The following is a 22,713-nucleotide window of genomic DNA, read 5'->3' on the forward strand; positions in this document are numbered from 1 at the left end:
CCATGGTTTAAAGGTGCTATAACTTCTGTGGTGGAATAATTGAGAGACCGAGAGGTTATTATTCTTGGTAAACTTGCAAAACAGTTCTGTGATAACATATATATCGGCTAAACATAGATAAGTAGGGTACTATTTTAGTGAGAACTATCTACTTGCCAGATCCACTTTTCTGAAGTTAACATCGCTGGTTTGTTGCATTTATTCATTTACAAGTTTTTTCATTTTTGTCCATAGTGAAACGATAAGGATTAAATTGGCAAGAGTGTAACATTTCACCAAGGTTATAGAGATATCAATAATTCTACGGAAGCAAATCAGTTCACACCAGAATCATTTATCCAGGTTGGTGACTGGCTACCTTCTAATAATATCCCATTTTACTCTGGTTTGAACTAAATTGTGCATCCAAAGTAAAATGAATAATGATACGAAGTTATTCCGTTTCCATAACCTCTGCTCACTTCGAAAGACAGATGGTATTGAAGACCATCAAACCGTAATCAGTTCTCGTCAGAATTGAAAGAACAAGAGATTGCAAACAAAATTGTATTCCAATCACTTATCATTCAATTGTTTTTACCAAACAAATTACTATACATCCATCTGGACGTTCATGGATTCTTATTTGATATTATACACTGTTCAGGCAAATTGATTTCGTGGACAACATTACTTGATAACAACGAATACCATCTCTAAATATACTTCAGTGACCATGGCCAACTGCTTCTGGAACCACTGGAACAGATTTTGTCCGAGAACCAAACAAGAAATTAGTGAAACCATTAGTCTAAATGTTGGCTAGCAAAATAAAATGAATGATAGAACCACTCACAAGATCCCAGAACTTCAGAATGTAAAACATCTCTAAGTATCGTCGGGTCTCACGCCTTATAAGTTCTGAGACATATGATCTTCCAAGTATTCCTACAAAGTCAAATTTGAGGAAATATCAAGGTGATGCAAATCATACAGCATTCTCTTTTGCTCGACCAAGATTTAAGTTTTTATCGAGTCGATCAGGTCTAGGATGACGTTACCTGTAATAAAATCCACTGAAGCCCCGCAGAGGAGATCTAATCCCAGTGGCTAGGTTCCTTCCTCAAAAAAATCTGCCATGAGTTCACCATCCTGATTAGGGTGATATGGACCAGCAGCATATGTTGGAAGACCACAAGTATCGCCTCCACAACTGTAAGGCCACATGCTTCGTAGAGAGCAGGCTACATCGATAAAACAGAGTTTAGTTAATAGAATATTTCAGAAGTGATAGTAGTGACAACCAGGTGTTTAGGAGGGATGTCAGAGGGCTACATACTTGCACAAATGCTCCTCGTGTATCAGCAATGTAGCGGTGCTGTTCATCTGTGCTGACATCCATCTAAATTGGCCATTCAAGTTGTACTGCTTCATTAGGTCATGCATCTTCTCAATCTCAGCAATTTCTTCCCCGTCGTTGGATTTGTTGACATCATTGTAACCAGCAACCACAACAAGGTTTACAGCATCTGAGTCTAGTATTCTTAACATGCCACTCTACCAGTCCTGTTATGTTTTTTACTCGATCAAGCCTCACCTTGGAAAAGATTAATGGGTTTGGTTTGGACCGGTCGCTCAAAGTACCTCTGGTAACATAAATTAGAAATTAGAATAGCTAGCTGAACTATATTATCAATGCAGTCCCTGTACAACAATTAAAAATAAGCCGCATTTCGCTCTGGAAGATAAGTCCCTGTAAAAAAAGAGCTTACATGTGTTTGGTCGATCTGGTCTGGATCATATAACAACTTCTCAATTGAACCATGTAAAGATAAGTCTTTTGTCCTTTTCAAAGTATGGGAAACATATCAGCCCCAGGTGAAGCAATACTAATCTTGGGGTCAAAACATCAATGCCATGAACCACTCTGCATAATCCCGGAAGAGTGAGCGTTGTGTAGCTCTCACACTGTCCAACCGTATTTTGCTGTTGAAGTCACCACACACAAAATCACATTAGAATATGAAGAATTTTGATGCACAATAATATGCACAATTAAAAAGTTAGGAAGCAACTAAAAACTACGAACATTATACGGCAAGCATGTTCCGAGGGATACCTTCCATCGATCTCTTAATATGTACTGGTGCAAATATACTCCAGTATATATCATAGACAGGGTATTGTGCTTCTGCAAAGGCGTGTGCAATGTCCCACTTCAAAAGAAAAACTTGAGGAATTAAGATAAATGACACTCTCCAATGATGGATTATTAAGGACTTGTAAAATAATGTCAAACCTATGTAAGTCCCGATTTATAAGATAACGATTGCCACGCAAGAAGATTTCCATCACTGAGTTTCCAATGATGGAATCTGGAACTCCCAGCAACTCCACAGCTACTTATAGAAGTTCAGTTGACATTTCAGATCCCACCAAGGAAACCAATCCATCCAACTAAAAAAGAGAACAAGCTCCATTTCCGATCCTCCGGTCTCCTGAAATCCAGAGCACAACGTAATACATCTGACATATATTCAAATTTAGAAAAATGAAAAACACACAGCTGTGTTGTATATCGAAGAAACTAGCCAAAGAAGATAATTAAGATACAAAACCACCCATGGAGCTTCGGCCACAACTAAGACAAGCTCTGCAGCCAATAAAACCACAGTAGCTGGAAGCAAGCACCCTGACTGCAAACAGACCATAGGAAGTTGGGAACAATATAACTTCTTAGTCAAAGGTGGAAACATAAGAAGAGTCGATACACAGCTGCAACCAAAAATTCTTTTCGAAAGCGAACAGAGCACAACGTACTACATCAGACATATTTTTAAATTCAAATAACTTAAAAAACACACACCTCCGTTGCTACCAAATATCCCGAGCTGTAGCGGCTGATTTGGCAAAGATATTGGTCATATTACTACGATGGAGATGATAACTTATGTTGCTCATCCCACGATCGAAATAGTTAATGACTTGTTGGAGATCCTTGATGCAATAAGAGACTTGACTCTGAACAACATAAACAAGATACAAAACCACCCATCGAGTTTCTGTCACAACGAAGACAAGCTCCGTAAACAAGATAAACAAGAGCCAACGTAATACATCAGACATATATTTAATAAATTAAAAACACGAAGAAAATAGCCAAAGAAGATAAACAAGATACAAAACCACCCATCGAGCTTCTCCCACAACGAGCCTCGACCATATAAATCATAGTAGCAGGAAGCAAGCATCCTGACAGCAAATAAATTATAGGAACAATCACTTGTTGATCAAGTAGGAAACATAAGAGTCAAGTTGGAAACATAAGAAGAGACAAAAGACAGATTGCAACCAAAAATTCTTTTCGAAACAAAGAAACTAAAATCTGACATGAACCCCTAAAAGCAAAGTTACAAGTACAGTCGACGTTTCACATCCCAGTAAGAAAACCAATCCATCCAACTATTACAGAGAATAAGCTTCCTTTCCAAATCTTCTTGCTCTCCTGAAATCCAAAGCACAATGCAATATACATCAGATTTATATTCAATGTTAGATAAATGAAAAACACACCTGTGATGTATATCAAAAAAAATAGCCGAAGATAAATAAGATACAAAACCACCAATCGGGCGTCTGTGAATAGTAAGACAAGCTCCGCAGCCAATAAATTCAAAACGTTCCTCAACCAAATAAATCAGTGGAAGCAAGCACCCTCACAGAAAATAAATAATAGGAACAATCACTTGCTAGGAATAATTAAAATCTGATATAAACCCCTAAAACCGAAGTTACAAGTTGAGTCAACATTTCACATCCAAGTTAGGAAACCAATCCATCCAACTATGACAGAGAATAAGCTTCCTTCCCAAATTCTCTGGCTCCCCTGAAATCCAAAGCATTCTCTGGCTCCCCTGAAATCCAAAGCACAACGTAATACATCAGATTTAATTCAAATTTAGATAAATGAAAAACACACCTGTGTTGTATATCAAAAAAAAAATAGCCGAAGAAAATAAAAAAGATTCAAAACCGCCCATCGAGTTTCAGCCACAACTAAGACAAGCTCCGCAAGCCAATCAAATCAGATACATTCCTCGACGAAATAAACCACCACAGCTGGAAGCAAACACCCTGACAGCAAATAAATCATAGGAACATAAAAAGAGTCGATACACAGTTGCAACCAAAAATTCTTTTCGAAGCAAGAAAACTAAAATCTGATATAGACCTCTAAAAGCGAAGTTAAAAAGTTCAGTCGCAAGTTTCACATATAAACCCCTAAAAACAAAGTTACATCCAGAAAGGAAACCAATCCATCCAACTATCATAGAGAACAAGCTCCTTCCCCAAATCCTCAGGCTCTCCTTAAATCCAGAGCACAATTGTGTTTTGTGATGTATATCAAAGAAAATAGCCAAAGAAGATAAACAAGACAAGCTTCTGCCATAACTGAGAAACACACCTGTATATGTTCAAATTTAAATAAATAAAAAACACACCTGTGTTGTATATTGAAAAAAATAGCCGAAGAAGATAAAAGAGACAAGCTCCACAGCCTATAAATTCATATATGTTCCACGACCAAATAAATCACAGTAGCTGGAAGCAAGCACCCTGACAGCAAATAAAAATTAGGAACAGTCACTTTCTAGTCAAGGAGGAAACATAAGAACAGACAAAAGACAGATCACAACCAAAAATTCTTTCTGAAGCGAAGAAATTTAAATCTGATGTAAATCCCTAAAAGCGAAGTTAAAAGTTCAGTCAACGTTTCACATCCCAATAAGGAATCAATCTATCCAACTATGACAGAGAATAAGCTCCCTTTACAAATCCTCCTGGCTTTCCTGAAATCCATAGCACAATGTAATACATCAGATTTATATTCAAATTTATATGAATGAAAAACACACACCTATGTCAACGAAAAAATAGCCGAAAAAGATAAATAAGATACAAAACAACCCATCGGGCTTCTGCAACAAGTAAGACAACCTCCGCAGCCAAATAAACCCCAGTAGCTGGACTGAGCACCCTGACAGCAAAAAAATAATAGGAACAATCACTTGTTAGTGAGGGAGGAAACATGAGAGAGAGATTGAAAACAAAAATTCTTTCTGAAGCAAAAGAATTAAAAGCTGATATAAACCCCTAAAAGGGGAGTTAAAAGTTCAGTCTGATGTTTCACATCCTAGTAAGGAACCAATCTATCCGACTGTGACACAAAATAAGCTCCCTTTCCAAATCCTCTTGGCTCTCCTGAAATCCAGAGCACAATGTAATACATCAGATTCATATTCAAATTTAGATAAATGAGAAACACACCTGTGTTGTATATCGAAAAAATAGCCGAAGAAGATAAATAAGATACAAAACCACCGATTGAGCTTCTGCCACAACTAAATAAATCACAGTAGCTGGAAACAAGTACCTGACAGCAAACAAATTACAGGACAATCACTTGTTGGACATGGGGAAACATAAGAAGAGACAAAAGACAGATTGCAACCAAAAATTCTTTCTCAAGCAAAGAAACTATAACTAAAACCCGACATAAACTCCTAAAAGCAAAGTCGCCGTTGCACATCACAGTAAGAAAACCAATCCCTCCATGACAAACAACAAGCTCCCTTTCGAAATCCACTGGCTCCCCTCCCCTGTTATCAAAGCACGATGTTATACATCAGAGAACTAAAATTTAGCAGTTTCTTTCTTAAAAGTTGATTACGAAGTGATTGCCACATAGAAGATCATAGAACTTCACAACTTATATGTCAAAGAACATGAAACCCCCATATCCGCAGAAAAGCTGGATGTAGTGACCAAATGGACCTGTGAGGAGGAGCCAAACCAACAACTAAATTTGCAACACGAGAACAATATTGACGAGGACAACGAGAACATAAGCTTAATGAGCATATGTTACAAAAGGAACTAGAGAAACTCGATAAGTAAACTTTCTCATTAGCATATAAGTTAGGAAGCATATGTTTCACTCTGCATATTCCAAAACCTAAGTGAGAAAATTCAAAAGAAGCCAATGGTTTGTTTGTTTAAAAAAATAAAAGACAAAAAAGAAGACCTGACACAAAGCCATTGCAAGAGATGGGCCACTGCTGCCTTCACACGAAGATAAGAAGATTGTCATGTATTTACAAAGTTAAAAGTAAACCACACGATCAAGCCTGAAAATTCTAACATATTTTGAATGATCTGCCCAGTAAACCAAATCAGATAGACCCCAACTGTTATAGCACTACTTTCATAGCGTTGTTGATGTCTAGTTTCCTAGTTTGAGATACCCTCTGCACATTGAGTAAAACAAAAATACCAAATGTACTAATTGCATGTTGAGTTTCACATATCTTCAGCACATTAAGTAAAACAGAAATGCCAAAATGTATCCATTGAAACAGTCCCATGTAGAATATTGAAGATCCAAGGCAGATGAACCAAAGATGATGCTTATACAATCCAGTAAACTTAAGTCGGGAACCTTAAACAATGGTGGACTTCATGAAAACATCTATTCGAACTTCAAATAACGACCAACATAAATTACAATAATAGCTACAGATAGGAAACCATACCACACTAGAATAGCATGCCTCCCTCGGATAGTGTCACTTCACTACCATAGCTTAAACATAGCATAATAAGGCCAAATGAGGTCAACCTCAACTAAGCTTAAAACAAACGAGTTCAAACAGAAAGGGAAAATGAGTCAGTAACCGTGAAGGTGCAGCAAGTCGTAGAGTAGTTTCACAATGCTTAAGCAAGCATGTTCGCTTTATATAATAACTTAACAGTCACAAACCTCGAGATACTAACGTGAGAACACCCTTTTCAACAGAAATGATAAACAAACCTGCACTCACACGAGCACAGATAGACCAAATGACCAAATATACGACCAACGAAAGTAAAAGGTCAAAACTCAACAGAAGCTTAAGATCCGTACATGATAACATAAGCAATCAACATCTTTCCTGCAACATAATAAAATCCACACACACAACATAAGCAAGAAAACGATGATTAAGCAAAACCAAAAGAAAATCCATATACCTACACGCAAAATTGAAAAGCGGCTCTTCCCAACAGCCACAAACTACAAAAACACAAGGGAATCAGAATTTCGTAAGTAAATTCCCCTGTTCAACCATATTCGATACATAAATCTACCGAACAACTAAATAAACCAACACCCAGATATGATGAAGTTGATCAAATTAACAAGTTCAACATAATAGAGTGAAATGAGAAACTTATTCTTCAAATGAAGCTCTCATAGTCCACCAAGATCACCATCGGAGCATATAAAACTTCAGTTCTTCAAATTACTCAGATCTTCAAAATAGTTTTTGAACCGTAAATCAAATAGTTACTCCGAAAACAATGTACAGTAAGCAAGTATCCTCACCGAACCTTTCCTCCAGAAGGAGAAGAAAACGCTCCTCCTTCGAAGGATCTTATTACATTGAACTTTCCCTTGGAGAATTCCAGCAACTCTGGTAACCCCTGATGGATGCGAACACCGGAAAAGAAACATAAAAAGAGCACAGTTCCACAAATAGTGCCAAAACCCGAATCTGCTTCAATTCTTATCATCACCTACTCATCATCGTGAAAAATCTCTACAAATCCACAACAGGTTCGTTAATTGAACCCCTGCTGAACAGACAAACGAACTTCTACCCATGTTCAACTAAAATCCAGGTAAGATTTGGTCAAAGAAATCTATTCAATAACCAAAGAACTACTAAACACATCCAGGTAAGCTACCATATCGCCTAACAATATCCTTCGCCGCTCAATAGTGTCTACACACAAACATTAACGAATAATGATCACATTGAATCAACCAGAACAACTTCAGCTCCTTGAAATAATTTCTTCTTCAGATATGCCCAACAATGAAGATGGTAAAGAAACACAAAAAAATTAACAAGAGCGGTAGAACCCTAAAAACCTGAATTCATCACCTTCCATGGTGGCTGGATCATCACATTACCATCTTGTCAACAACCCTACTAAACAGACAAAATCGAATAACCCAACTGAACCATATAAAGCTTCAATTTTTCATATAATTCAGATCTTCCTACTACTTATACTACACCATATGAAATAGCTACTCCAAAAATAAAGTACAGCAGTAAGTATCTTCAGCGAACTCTGAAAAGCCTCACATAAATCCTTCCATCCTTTGACATTGAGAGATCTTCCTTCCAATCTACTAATTAAGAACAGGGCAATTTCATCCTCAAAGTTAGCACCTAGTATACAACAGACGTACAAGCCAATGAAACATAAAAAGATAACGATCTTCGCCTTAAGTAACCAAAACTATAAACAACCATAGAAAAGGAAGCCAAAACTCAACAAAACCTTTATCCACACACGGTAACATAGAAATCAGCATCTGTCCTGCAAAAGAATAATCCACAAACAACAACATAAGCAAGAAATTACACAAAAAAATAATCCCATTATTGAACTACCAGCCATTAAAAAATTACAGGAACTCGATGGAAATTCATAAATATTTCCCCAATTGATGTCAAGACATCAACATTAAACTACAGAAGACATCATAAAGTTGATTAAATTAGCATGTATGACATCAACTTAAAAGAGCAAAATAAGGAACTTATTCTCCAATGCAGCTCTCGTAGTCACCAAGGCCCTTCACTTTTAAATCAACTTCAAATTACTTAAATCTTCTCCAAGATAAATTTTCACCGTTAACATCTGCAGCTAAACAATAGCATATGTACAGCAACCGAACATAAAAAGATAACAATCTCTGCCCAAGAACCTGAATCCAGCACCACATCTATCTTATCCTTTGAACCTAAAATAAAAGAAAACCTCAACATAGGAGAAAAAGACATGCCTCCAAGTAGCAGCCAGAGAGAGTGAACTATAGGTATGGAAAGTATCATGATACCATGCATGAGAAATTACCCCAATAGACTGAATCAAGCACCCTGACTGCAAACCACAGGAACAATCACTTATTAGTCAGGTGGGGAACATAAGAAGAGTCAAAAGACAGATTGCAACCAAAAATTCTTTCCCGGGCAAAGAAACTAAAATCTTATATAAACATCTAAAAGCAAAGATAAAAAAAGTACAGTCATGTTTCACATCCCAGTAAAGAAACCAATCTATCCAACTATTGACAAAGAACAAGCCCCTTATGAAATCCACTGGCTCTCCTGAAATCCAAAGCAGCATCAGACATGTCAATGAAAACCACAGAGCTGTATAATATATCTAAAATACAAAACCACCCATTGAGCTTCTGCCACAACAAAAACAAGCACAGCAGCCAATCAGGTCAGATACATTCCTTGACGAATCAATGAATTCCAATGAAGCTTGAACAAGAAAAACCAAAAAGACGTTCCACAAAGTAGCGGGCAGCCTGAGTGAAGTAATAAAAGACGACACAAAGCCATGCTCGTGCACTTCAGGAATAGTTTGTCCAACTTTATTTAAGATTGAACCGCACTTTTAGACGCCGCAATAGATGGAAGCAAGCACCCTGAAAGCAAATAAATCACAGGATCAATCGCTTCTTGCTCAAGGGGGTAAACATGAGAAGAGATAAAAGATGGATAAAGTTATTTTTCAGGAAAAGAAACTAAAATCTGAAACAATCCCCTGAAAGCAAAGGTGGAAGTACAGTCGACGTTTCACATCGCAGTAAAGAAACTGATCCATCCAACTATGACAAAAAACAAGCTCCCTTTCAAAATCCTCAAACTCCCCTGAAACCCAAAGCACAACATCAAACATGCATTTCAATTCAAATAACTGAAATCGACAGAGCTGTATTGTATCAAAGAAAATAATTGAAGAATATATCTAAGATACAAAACCACCCATTGAGCTTCTGCCACAACTAAAACTATCAAAGAAAATAATTGAAGAATATATCTAAGATACAAAACCACCCATTGAGCTTCTGCCACAACTAAAACAAGCTCAGCAGCCAATCAGATCAGATACATTCCTTGACGAATTAATGAATTCCAGTGAAGCTTGAACAAGAGAAAACCACAATATAAGAAAAATGACGATCCACCAAGTAGCAGGCAGAGAGAGTAAAGTAATAAAAGACGACACAAAACCATGCTCGTGCACTTCAGGAATAGTTTGTCCAACTTTATTTAAGATTGAACCGCACTTTTAGACGCCGCAATAGATGGAAGCAAGCACCCTGAAAGCAAATAAATCACAGGATCAATCACTTCTTATTCAAGGGGGGAAACATGAGAAGAGATAAAAGACAGATTGCATTCAAAAGTTATTTTTCAAGCAAAGAAACTAAATACTGATATAATCCCTGAAAGCAAAAGTCACATTCGATGTTTCACATCGAAGTAAAGAAACCGATCCATCCAACTATGACAAAGAACAAGCTCCCTTTCAAAATCCTCAGGCTCTCTGAAACCCAAAGCACAACATCGAACATGCATTTCAATTTAAATAACTGAATACCACAAAGCAATGGTGTATATCGAAGAAAATAAATGAAGAAGTTAAATAAGATACAAAACCACTCCTTGGGCCTCTGCCACAGCTAAGACAAGCTCAGCATGCCAATCAATTAGACAAATTCCTTGACCAATAACTGAATGCCAACAAACCTAAAATAAAAGAAAACCTCAACATAGGAGAAAAAACGTTCCTCCAAGTAGCAGGCAGAGAGAGTGGACTAGAGGTATGGAAAGTACATGCATCAGACTCAAATATGGGGACAAGTCACGATACCATGCACGAGAAATTACCGCAGTAAACGGAATCAAGCACCCTGACAGCAAATCACAGGAACAGTCACTTATTAGTCAGCTGGGAAACATAAGAAGAGTCAAAAGACAGATTACAACCGAAAATTCTTTCCCGAGCAAAGGAAACTAAAATCTTATATGAACATCTAAAAGCAAAGATAAAAAAAAGTACAGTCATGTTTCACATCCCAGTAAGGAAACCAATCTATCCAACTATTGACAAAGAACAAGCCCCCTTAGGGAATCCACTGGCTCTCCTGAATTTCAAAGCACAGCATCAGACATGTAAATGAAAACCACAGAGCTGTATTGCATCAAAGAAAATAGTCGAAGAATATATCTAAGATATAAAATCACCCATTGAGCTTCTGCCACAACTACAACAAGCTCAGCAGCCAATCAGACCAGATACATTCCTCGATGAATCAATGAATTCCAATGAAGCTTGAACAAGAGAAAACCACAATATAAGTAAAAAGACGTTCCACCAAGTAGCGGGCAGCGAGAGTAAAGTAATAAAAGACGACACAAAACCATGCCCGTGCACTTCTGGAATAGTTTGTCCAACTTTATTTAAGATTGAATCGCACTTTTAGACGCCGCAATAGATGGAAGCAAGCACCCTGAAAGCAAATAAATCACAGGATCAATCACTTCTTGCTCAAGGGGGTAAACATGAGAAGAGATAAAAGACAGATAAAGTTATTTTTCAAGCAAAGAAACTAAAATCTGACACAATCCCCTGAAAGCAAAGGTGGAAGTACAGTCGACGTTTCACATCGCAGTAAAGAAACCGATCCATCCAACTATGACAAAGAACAAGCTCCCATTCAAAATCCTCAGGCTCCCCTGAAACCCAAAGCACAACATCAAACATGCATTTCAATTTAAATAACTGAAATCGACAGAGCTGTATTGTATCAAAGAAAATAATTGAAGAATATATCTAAGATACAAAACCACCAATTGAGCTTCTGCCACAACTAAAACAAGCTCAGCAGCTAATCAGATCAGATACATTCCTCGAATGAATTCCAGTGAAGCTTGAACAAGAGAAAACCACAATATAAGAAAAACGGCATTCCACCAAGTAGTGGGCAGAGAGAGTAAAGCAAATAAATCACAGGATCAATCACTTCAAGGGGGGAACATGAGAAGAGATAAAAAGACAGATTGCATCCAAAAGTTAATTTTCAATCAAAGAAACTAAATTCTGATATAATCCCCTGAAAGTAAAGGTAGAAGTACAGTCGACGTTTCACATTGCAGTAAAGAAACCGATCCATCCAACTATGACAAAGAACAAGCTCCCTTTCAAAATCCTCAGGCTCTCTGAAACCCAAAGCACAACATCGAACATGCATTTCAATTTAAATAACTGATAACCACAAAGCCGTGGTGTATATCAAAAAAAATAATTGAAGAAATTAAATAAGATACAAAACCACCTATTGGGCCTCTGCCACAGCTAAGACAAGCTCAGCATGCAAATCAATTCAGACACATTCCTTGACCAATAACTGAATGCCAACAAACCTAAAATAAAAGAAAAACTCAACAAAGAAGAAAAAAACGTTCCTCCAAGTAGAGCAGGCAGAGAGAAAGAACTAGAGGTATGGAAAGTACATGCATCAAACTCAAATATGGTGACAAGTCACAATACCATGCACGAAAAATTACCGTAGTAGACGGAAGAAAGCACCCTGACTGCAAATCACAGGAACAATCACCTTATTAGTCAGGTGGATAAGAAGAGTCAAAAGACAGATTGCAACCAAAAATTCTTTCCCGAGCAAAGAAACTAAAATATTATATGAACATCTAAAAGCAAAGATAAAAAAGTACAGTCATGTTTTACATCCCAGTAAGGAAACCGATCTATCCAACTATTGACAAAGAACAAGCCCCCTTACGGAATCCACTGGCTCTCCTGAAATCCAAAGCACAGCATCAGACATGTAAATGAAAACCACAGAGCTGTATTGCATCAAAGAAAATAGTTGAAGAATATATCTAAGATATAAAATCACCCATTGAGCTTCTGCCACAACTACAACAAGCTCAGCAGCCAATCAGACCAGATACATTCCTCGATGAATCAATGAATTCCAATGAAGCTTGAACAAGAGAAAACCACAATATAAGTAAAAAGACGTTCCACCAAGTAGCGGGCAGCGAGAGTAAAGTAATAAAAGACGACACAAAACCATGCCCGTGCACTTCTGGAATAGTTTGTCCAACTTTATTTAAGATTGAATCGCACTTTTAGACGCCGCAATAGATGGAAGCAAGCACCCTGAAAGCAAATAAATCACAGGATCAATCACTTCTTGCTCAAGGGGGTAAACATGAGAAGAGATAAAAGACGGATATAGTTATTTTTCAAGCAAAGAAACTAAAATCTGAAACAATCCCCTGAAAGCAACGGTGGAAGTACAGTCGACGTTTCACATCGCAGTAAAGAAACCGATCCATCCAACTACGACAAAGAACAAGCTCCCTTTCAAAATCCTCAGGCTCCCCTGAAACCCAAAGCACAACATCAAGCATGCATTTCAATTTAAATAACTGAACAGAGCTGTATTGTATCAAAGAAATAATTGAAGAATATATCTAAGAAAAACGACAATATAAGAAAAACGACGTTCCACCAAGTAGCAGGCAGAGAGAGTAATGTAATAAAAGACGACACTAAACCATGCTCGTGCACTTCAGGAATAGTTTGTTCAACTTTATTTAAGATTGAACGCACTTTTAGACGCCGCAATAGATGGAAGCAAAAACCCTGAAAGCAAATAAATCACAGGATCCAATCACTTCTTGCTCAAAGAGGGAAACATGAGAAGAGATAAAAGACAGATTGCATCCAAAAGTTACTTTTCAAGCAAAGAAACTAAATACTGATATAATCCCCTGAAACCAAAGGTAGAAATACAGTCGATGTTTCACATCGCAGTAAAGAAACCGATTCATCCAACTATGACAAAGAACAAGCTCCCTTTCAAAATCCTCAGGCTCTCTGAAACCCAAAGCACAACAACGAACATGCATTTCAATTTAAATAACTGAAAACCACAAGCCATGGGGTATATCAAAGAAAATAAATGAAGAAGTTAAATAAGATACAAAACCACTCCTTGGGCCTCTGCCACAGCTAAGACAAGCTCAGCATGCCAATCAATTCGACACATTCCTTGACCAATAACTGAATGCCAACAAACCTAAAAGAAAAGAAGACCTCAACATAGGAGAAAAAAACGTTCCTCCAGGTAGCAGGCAGAGAGAGTGAACTAGAGGTATGGAAAGTACATGCATCAGACTCAAATATGGGGACAAGTCACGATACCATGCACGAGAAATTACCGCAGTAAACGGAATCAAGCACCCTGACTGCAAATCACAGGAACTGTCACTTATTAGTCAGCTGGGAAACATAAGAAGAGTCAAAAGACAGATTGCAACCAAAAATTCTTTCCCGAGCAAAGAAACTAAAATCTTAAATAAACATCTAGAAGCAAAGTACATCCCCCCTTAAGGAAACCAATCTATCCAACTATTGACAAAGAACATGCCCCCTTACGAAATCCACTGGCTCTCCTGAAATCCAAAGCACAACATCAGACATGTAAATGAAAACCACAGAGCTGTATTGTATCAAAGAAAATAGTTGAAGAATATATCTAAAGATACAAAACCACCCATTGGGATTCTGCCACAACTAAAACAAGCTCAGCAGCCAATCAGATCAGATACATTCCTCGATGTATCAATGAATTCCAATGAAGCTTGAACAAGAGAAAACCACAATATAAGAAAAAAGACGTTCCATCAAGTAGCAGGCAGAGAGAGTAAAGTAATAAAAGACGACACCACCATGCTAGTTTGACCAACTTTTTTTAAGATAGAACAGCCCTTTTAGACGCCGCAATAGATGGAAGCAAGCACCCTGAAAGCAAATAAATCACAGGATCAATCACTTCTTACTCAAGGGGGGGAAGACAGATTGCATCCAAAAGTTATTTTTCAAGCAAAGAAACTAAAATCTGATATAGTCCCCTGAAAGCAAAGGTACAAGTACAGTCCTCGTTTCAGATCGCAGTAAAGAAACCGATCCATCCAACTATGACAAAGAACAAGCTCCCTTTCAAAATCCTCAGGCTCTCTGAAACTGAAGCACAACATCGAACATGCATTTCAATTTAAACAACAGAAAACCACAAAACCATGATGTATATCGAAGAAAATAATTGAAGAAGTTAAATAAGATACAAAACAACCCATTGGGCCTCAGCCACAGCTAAGACAAGCTCAGCATGCCAATCAATTCGGACACATTCCTTGACCAATAACTGAATGCCAACAAACCTAAAATAAAAAAAAAAACTCAACATAGGAGAAAAAAACGTTCCTCCAAGTAGCAGGCAGAGAGAATGAACTAGAGGTATGGCAAGTACATGCATCAGACTCAAATATGGAGACATGTCACAATACCATGCACATGAAATTACCGCAGTAGACGGAAGCAAGCACCCCGACTGCAAATAGATCACAGGAACAATCACTTATTAGTCAGGAGGAAACATAAGATGAGTCAAAAGACAGATAGCAACCAAAAATTCTTTCCCGAGCAAAGAAATTAAAATCTTATATAAACATCTAGAAGCAAAGTACAGTCATGTTTCACATCCCAGCAAGGAAACCAATCTATCCAACTATGTCAACGAACAGCTGCCTTTCCAAATCCTCTGGCTCTCCTGAAATCAACGCAATACATCAACAGAGAAATAAGGGTTTACCCCTGTTGAACTATAAACCAAATAAGATTTGGTCAAGGAAATCTATTCAGTAACCAAATAACTACTCAACACATCACAATATGAAGCCAACGCCAGCATTGAGAGTTAAGTCGAAACTTTTCTTTGGAAGCAACCATATTGCCCAAAAATATCCTTCACCTCTCAATTCAACTCCTACGAATAATTTCTTCTTCAGGTATGCACCACAATAGAAAGGGCAAAGAAACACAGAAAAAATTAACTAGAGCTATAGAGCCCTAAAAACCTGAATTTGCATCAATCCTTGAAGGCGGCTGGGATCATCAACAACCCTACTTAACAGACAAAATTGGAAGTGGAGGATAATAAGAAATAACCCAACTGAACCATATAAAGCTTCAATTTTTCATATTAGATCTTCATACTTCTTATATTCCACCATATGAATAGCTACTCCAACCAAAAACAAAACAAAGTAGAGCAGTAAGTATCCTCACCAAACCCTACCTCCAGAATGATAAGAAAAGACTTACATAAATCCCTTCGCATTGAGAGATCTTCCTTCCGATCTACTACCAAAGAAATAAGAACAGGGCAATTTCATATCAAAGATAGCAGCTAGAGTACAAGGCAATGAAACAGAAAAAGATAACAACGTTCGCCCTAAAACCTGAATCCACACCAATTCCTGAACCACCGCCTTCAATCCATGGCTACAACTTCTATGGAGTCTTAGGAAACATAATAACAATCATACAAACAGGATCATGGAATTAAATTCTTTGCAGAATCGCAGTTATTTATTTACCAAATAATCGCAGTAATATACTAGAATCCGCTCCAAATTTTGACAAAAGGCAGATGTGGTGTGCGAGAATCAAAGATGATGCTCACAAAAACCAGTCAATTTAACAGTCACAATGAACACCCTCATCAGTAGAATAATAGAAGAACTTGCATTCGCAAGAGCAGACATGAAAAGATAGCCATATAGACAACTGCAAAAAAAAGAGCCAAAACTCAACGTAACCTTTATCCACACTAAGTAACATAAGAAATCAGCATTGTCCTGCAAAAGAATAATCCATAAACAACAACATAAGCAAGAAAACAATAGTTTAGAAAAAACAGAACAAATTAAACAATAAATAGACACGATTACACAAAAAAATGATTCCCATTGAACTACCAGCTTGGCATGAAAGCTTACATTTACAAATTACAGGAACTCGAGGGATATTTCCCCTGTTCAACAATTGTCGTCAAACACAAACCTATTGAACAACAAATTAAACAATATAAAGACATAGACATCATAAAGTTGATTAAATTAGCATGTACAACATCAACTTAAGAGAGCAAAATAAGGAACTTATTCTTCGAATGCAGCTGGTGTAGTCCGCTAAGGTCCTCCACTGTTTAATAGTGTCTACACAAAAATTGAGTTGAAGAATGATAATCCCATTGAGTCATAAAAAAATCATGAGTTCTTCAAATTACTTAAATCTTCACCAAAAAAATGTACAGCAGTCAGTATCTTCACCAAACCTCGCCTCCAGAAGGTATGAAACTCCTTAAATAAATCCCTTCACATAGAAATCTTCCCTTAGATCTACTACCAAAGAAATTTTCATCATCAAAATCTGCAGCTAAACAGTAGCATATGTACAATGAAACATAAAAAGATAACCATCTTTGACCAAAAACCTGATTCCGCCACCACCTTAACTTCACACATCCATCTTATCCTTTGATCTCGATCTAGTAACAATCAGATCATTAAATTCAGATCCACTTAGAATTTAGATCACTAAATTAAGATCATATTTACAACCGTGAAAGAAGAAACCAGATTCCGCTTCAAACTTCGATCCACAATCATCACCTCCTACCTATTAAAGACATAAAATCGAAAGTGGAGTGGTCTAAAAATCCAACAACAATCTTCCATCTAAAACCAGAAGCCAAAAGATAAACCAACTCACATCTTTTTTAGTAATCCCTTACGGAATCCTGGTAAAGAAATCCATACACAAAACTTCAAGAGAATAACTTTAAATCTGGATCATCGAAGAATCACAGTTACAGGAGAAAAGTAAACATAAGAAGATAAAACAAATTCATAGTAACAGACCCAAAACCTGAATCCGCTTCTTGAAACGCAGCCACTTCACAGAGATCATCACCTCCCTGATCCAAAGACCAACACAAAAACAGAAAACTCCTAGATCCGTAGATCGTATTTGACTTGACCTACGCCTCCTTTCGGAGGAAGATGGAAACTAAAGTGAAATAATTTGTGAAAGGAACGCAGACTAGGGCTTGTTTATATAGCAGTTTTTCTATGATCTAATGGTTTAGATTAGGCGGTTCTATGGAGATCTTACGGTAAATAGAAGTTTTCCTTTTTCTAGAACAACTCGTGTTTGGGAGGTCGGCGCAATTCACGCGTATGTTTCCTAAAAAATAAACTTGTACGCGTATAATTTTTGTTGGGCATGTTGTACGGGTAGAGCTCACTAATTGAACAATATTTAGCTGTTTCAAGTGGAACCAAACCGACTCATTTTTTCTAAAAAAACAACCTCTCTCTTGAGCCGCTCTGGAACGTCATCCTGACGTCGGCACCTTGACCTTTGTTCATGTTCATGTTCACTGAAACTCTCTATCTGAGATTCAACCTTACTAGCTTTCAACAATTTTTTTTTCTCATTGTGATTTTTCTTAGCAGTCATATCATTTACAGATCTTTGTTACTTATCACTAGATTTTTAGTAGCAGTGCTAGCAGAAAAGGAATTTAACACAAATAGCTACAAGCATTACTTAAACACCTTTGAATTAAAAAGCAAACAACTCATTGAGCATTACATAAAGAGTTTTCAATTTCAATTTCAGTACCACAAACCCACCCATTTCTCAAATTCTCAAAAGAAAAAAGTCCCAAAACATCAACACATTTCCACTAAACAAGTTCACCAGAATACCATAATCCAAACTTCAGTTACCACAAAACACCTTCACAAATTTGAAAAACCTGCAACCCCTTCAAACTTTATACACCTAAACCAAAAAGTTTCCCTGAACCATACTACATGTTCACAACATCCCCATAAAAGCAAAAACAACACCGTCCGAAAAAATATCCAAAACAAAAAGAAGCTTGTCATCATATGCACCAGCACTAAGAAGAGTAGAAGGAAGGAAAATTACCAGAAAAGTTGTCGAATTAAAAACTTGTTGATCGTCTTCAAGCTCTATGCGCAGCCTGAAAAACTAGCCTTTTCTGATAACTCTGAAGAGACTACCAAAAATCTTCTTCACCAGTATCACAGCCCTCTTCCTCATAACGCTCACTATCATCGTTATCTGATGGAGCCGGAGAAGTTCCACTGGAGGACGAAGAATCCTCAGTGCCATCTTCACCATCTTCTTCTTCTTCAGTATCCTCCTCATCGGACTTAGCACATATCATCTTTACATCCACTCTTCTTGGCTCTCCTTCATTCATGGTGCGTGCAAAGATTTTGGGGTTGGCAAGCTCATACTCAAATCGGCTTCTCACCCTTCTTTCATGATAAGCCTCCATTTTTCGCTTATCTTCTGCAGCATCAGAATCAAGGTCACTGGTATTTACCTCCTCCACATCATACTCAAACCCATCAGAGGCCTCAGAATCACTTTCTATCGCGCTTCCATAATTTGGTGCTTTGGCATGTTTCTCTGCGCACTCTTCATCTTTTCTATCACGTCTTGCAAAGTACTTGGGCCTCCATGCAGCATACAGATCCTAAATCCTCCTTTCTTCTCTCTGAGGAGCAGCTTCTTCCTCCTCCCTCCGACAAATCTGCTCACGAACACGATGATCAATCTCTGCCTAAGCATCAAGTCTTAGTTTCTGCAACTTCTCAGTGCTTAAAGAAGGAACAAGCAGTTTGGCTTGTGCATACTCAGGTGATTTTGGTTGTTCAACGGGAAGCTCTTCATCGGCGTTTGGTGGATTTTGACCAGATGGATCAGCCATTATCTAACACAATTTTCTCTAGACTAAACCTTTCCTCTTCTGTAAACCTTTTAGGAAAAAACTACTTTGAATATGATAATCTCTCGGCTAATCACCCCTTTAAAAACCCAATTGTGCCTATTCAATTCCATTTATGGCGCTTGGTTAACCGTCAAGTCGCTTTGTTTACCACGCCTATTCAAAACCATGTGTATTACCTTCAACCTTTTGATCATGATTACCCTATGCATACCTATTTTCAACACCTAAAACTCATTATTACTTTCACCCTCATTAGAACTGTCATTAAGGGAGGCATTGGTAGGTTACCAAATTTTGAGGTAATATTTTGGGGTCTAATTAAAATTTTATGTTTTATGTAGATTAGGAGAAGGCAACATCAGTTGGGAGGCACCATTGAAGTTTGGGGCATATTTTCCAGATGGGTTATCTCCAACTCAAGCCTAGCAATCAAACCTACTCTCACTACCACAACACTCTTCACCAATCAAGGCCTTAACTCACCAAAAAAATTCCCACCTTTTCCCTAATTTTAACGTCCACCACACAATCCATTATACCACTACCATTATGGCTCTTGGCAGTTTTCTCCACTGTACTATTGCCTTTTCTAAAGCGGACAAACTCATTTATGGTTTACCAATCTCTGATAACATCATGCCTTCATACCAAACTCAGATAACCCAACAAAAGTTTCAAAAGATATTTGGGTTTGTCTATACTAGGCTCATCCAGCAGTTACTCCACGTGAAGATCAATACATTTTTTTTGTCCTTAAATATAAAAAAAAAATAGTAAAGATAAAGACACTTCATATGATAAATCCTGTCTCCAACGGGGAGGTAGCAACAAAACAACAACATTATATCATTTCTCTCCTGATAATCTGTCATACAAAAATTATCACCTTCCTCATTCCCTTTTTAAGGTTCAAAAGTTTAAAAAAACACAAAACTTCTATCATACCTTCATAGTCTGTGAACTCTATCATAGTAGAACCAGTAAGAGATTCCTTTCTATACATTGTCATATTATATGTTTTCTCTACATCCATCATCCCCTTAGTCCCATATTCATTTATATCCAGGTCTCTTACCAAATGAAACTTTATAACTCAGCTGATAGTTCCCAAGACATCCAAAATCTATCCACCCAAATGGCTGAAAAATTAACTTTACCATCAACTCTCTCTGAACCAGTATTCATTGATAAAACAGTTAATCTAGCTGAATCTGATAGTAATTGGAAATGGTGTATGGTTGGATATATCTGTTGTGAAACTTTACTTCCAACTTCTTCAATCTGCTATTATATTTGCAATCAATGGCCTTTATCTCAAACTCCTATCGTTTCTACCTTTAGCGGAATGCGCAACAAAGTCCTTATTCGTTTCTTAGCTGAAGATGATTTCAACAGAATAAATTCTCAGAGACCTTGGTTTGTATGTGGTTACCTCATGGTATTGAAAGTTGTTCCAAAAGAGGGTTGGCCTCCAAATCACCAACTGTCTTTCACTGAAGAACTAATGTGGTTCATCCTATGCAACATTCCAAAAGAGTGTACATAATTTGAAGATCTTAAAAAACTCACCTTCAAATTGGGAGAACTTATTGAAGCTCAAGATCCATTTGGCAAACACCCTCTCAAGAAAAATGTTAAGGTGTGTATTAAGATTCCAGTTCCGAAAGCCCTACCAGTTGGCATCCTCATGTTCACTACTGGAAGAACTCAACCCTTCCTCATCGAATGTATATATGTCAAAGTTCCAAGGTATTTTTGTACCTCTTGTCGTGTTCTGGATCATAAGGATGTCAATTGCCCAGATTGGAAGTTAAAACGGAAAGCGATTAAGGATATGCCTGCATCATGCAGTAACTATGCTCTTCCTACAGTTTCAAAACTCATGATGCCACCGCCTCAAGTTAATACTCAAAATGCTTCTACCATCCCTGCAACTTCAGATACTATCATGCAACATACAGAGAGTGTGCCAGATTCTCAGATTGAGCCATCAGCCTCTCTAATTTGCAACAATGGAAAATAAAAAGTGTCTGATCAAACTATGAAAACTACTGCTCAAAAAGGTCCATCCAACTCTTTCCAAATGGGGCCATTCGTGAATAGATCCACTGCCCTGAAGATTTTTGATGTAGGCCCGATCCAAAAAAACTTGACTCAACAAAACAATGGGTTACAAATCATATTCAAACAGGTAACTACACAAAATGTTACTGTTGAAGCTTCGATTACTAGCACTGAGCCAACTACTAGTGGACCGATTCGAACCACAAATTTTTCAAGAAGATTCAAAACAGCTATTATTCAAAGTCTAAGTCATGTTATCACTAGAGGAACCATTATCTCTGCTTAACATGATGCCCTTTCAAACCTCAAAAGAAAGATCAATGTTAAAGCTGATTTGAGAAAAAGAAATAGGGCTAGCTCTAGCCTAGCTATCCTAGTGGTCATACTAGAAGAACACGATACTATAGAACCTGATTATGCTCAACTGTGTACCCCTATTACTAATTTGGGGGAATTACCTGCTCTCAATTTGACAAATTGTTCTTTCAACACCCATCCTATCATTGATTCTTATGGAAGATACACCGTACCTGTTGATTCTTCCCCAAACAACGATGGTGTATGTAATAATTCTCATCTCAATGCTGCAACTCCTAATCTGGATTCCTCCCAAGATTTATCTCAAAGTGGTGCTTCTTCCAGTGCTTCTCTTGGTGGTGGGTCTAACTCCACCACTCAGGTAAATTCTACCCCTTCCCCCTTTAATTGATCATGTTTCTGTTAGCCCAATAAACCAATCCCATGTTAACAATGTCAACCTTATAGCTTGGAATATTAGAGGATTAGGAAAAAAATCTGCCAACAAGGAACTTAGCTTATTATGCAAAAATGTCAACCCTGACATTATTTTTCTATCTGAAACAAAAATGAACAAAGATCTGGATGCTAGGAAGTTAAAAAATATGGTTTTCCCTTGCACTTTTAATGTTTTCAGCATTGGTTGGAGTGGAGGCTTGGTCTTAGCTTGGAAGAAAGAAATTCATCTCAACATTATTCGATCTAGTTTGAGGGGTATCTATGTCACATCTACTGATATTATTCATACA

The 22,713-nt window shown here is 37.5% G+C and overlaps 1 protein-coding gene and 1 long non-coding RNA gene across 51 annotated transcripts; both read right to left on the reverse strand.

Moving 5' to 3' along the window:
- Window positions 1-532: 532 nt before the first annotated feature.
- Window positions 533-17,870, reverse strand: LOC113355247. 50 transcript variants are annotated; one of them, XR_003362316.1, is made up of 16 exons: window positions 16,770-17,870; window positions 15,239-16,628; window positions 12,815-15,149; window positions 12,233-12,714; window positions 7,055-12,116; window positions 6,944-6,971; window positions 6,800-6,850; window positions 4,482-6,663; window positions 2,846-4,113; window positions 2,279-2,675; window positions 2,099-2,195; window positions 1,752-1,965; window positions 1,319-1,625; window positions 1,041-1,223; window positions 836-927; window positions 533-738 (listed from the first exon to the last, which is right to left on the reverse strand). It is a non-coding gene; the product is annotated as an uncharacterized LOC113355247 (long non-coding RNA). The 50 variants fall into 50 exon arrangements; XR_003362315.1 differs by having other exon boundaries at window positions 4,482-6,668; XR_003362290.1 differs by having other exon boundaries at window positions 4,482-12,116; window positions 12,815-13,803; window positions 13,919-14,005; window positions 14,148-15,149.
- A 992-nt stretch (window positions 17,871-18,862) lies between these two features.
- LOC113358970 (histone H2A.Z-specific chaperone CHZ1-like) lies at window positions 18,863-19,582 on the reverse strand. Its single transcript, XM_026602676.1, has 2 exons — window positions 19,509-19,582; window positions 18,863-19,310 (listed from the first exon to the last, which is right to left on the reverse strand). The coding sequence occupies exons 1-2, from the start codon at window positions 19,580-19,582 to the stop codon at window positions 18,863-18,865; spliced, it is 522 nt and encodes a 173-aa protein (XP_026458461.1).
- Window positions 19,583-22,713: the final 3,131 nt, after the last annotated feature.

The sequence above is a fragment of the Papaver somniferum genome, chromosome 3 (genome assembly GCF_003573695.1).
Source record: "Papaver somniferum cultivar HN1 chromosome 3, ASM357369v1, whole genome shotgun sequence".
Lineage (NCBI taxonomy): Eukaryota > Viridiplantae > Streptophyta > Magnoliopsida > Ranunculales > Papaveraceae > Papaver > Papaver somniferum.

Excerpts from the sequence above, each read along its gene's own strand:
- LOC113358970 (XM_026602676.1), bottom strand. The coding sequence starts at position 19,582 with ATGGCTGATCCATCTGGTCAAAATCCACCAAACGCCGATGAAGAGCTT. Across the intron at positions 19,311-19,508 it reads GAACAACCAAAATCACCTGA|ACGTGATAGAAAAGATGAAG; the intron begins GTATGCACAAGC and ends GTACTTTGCAAG.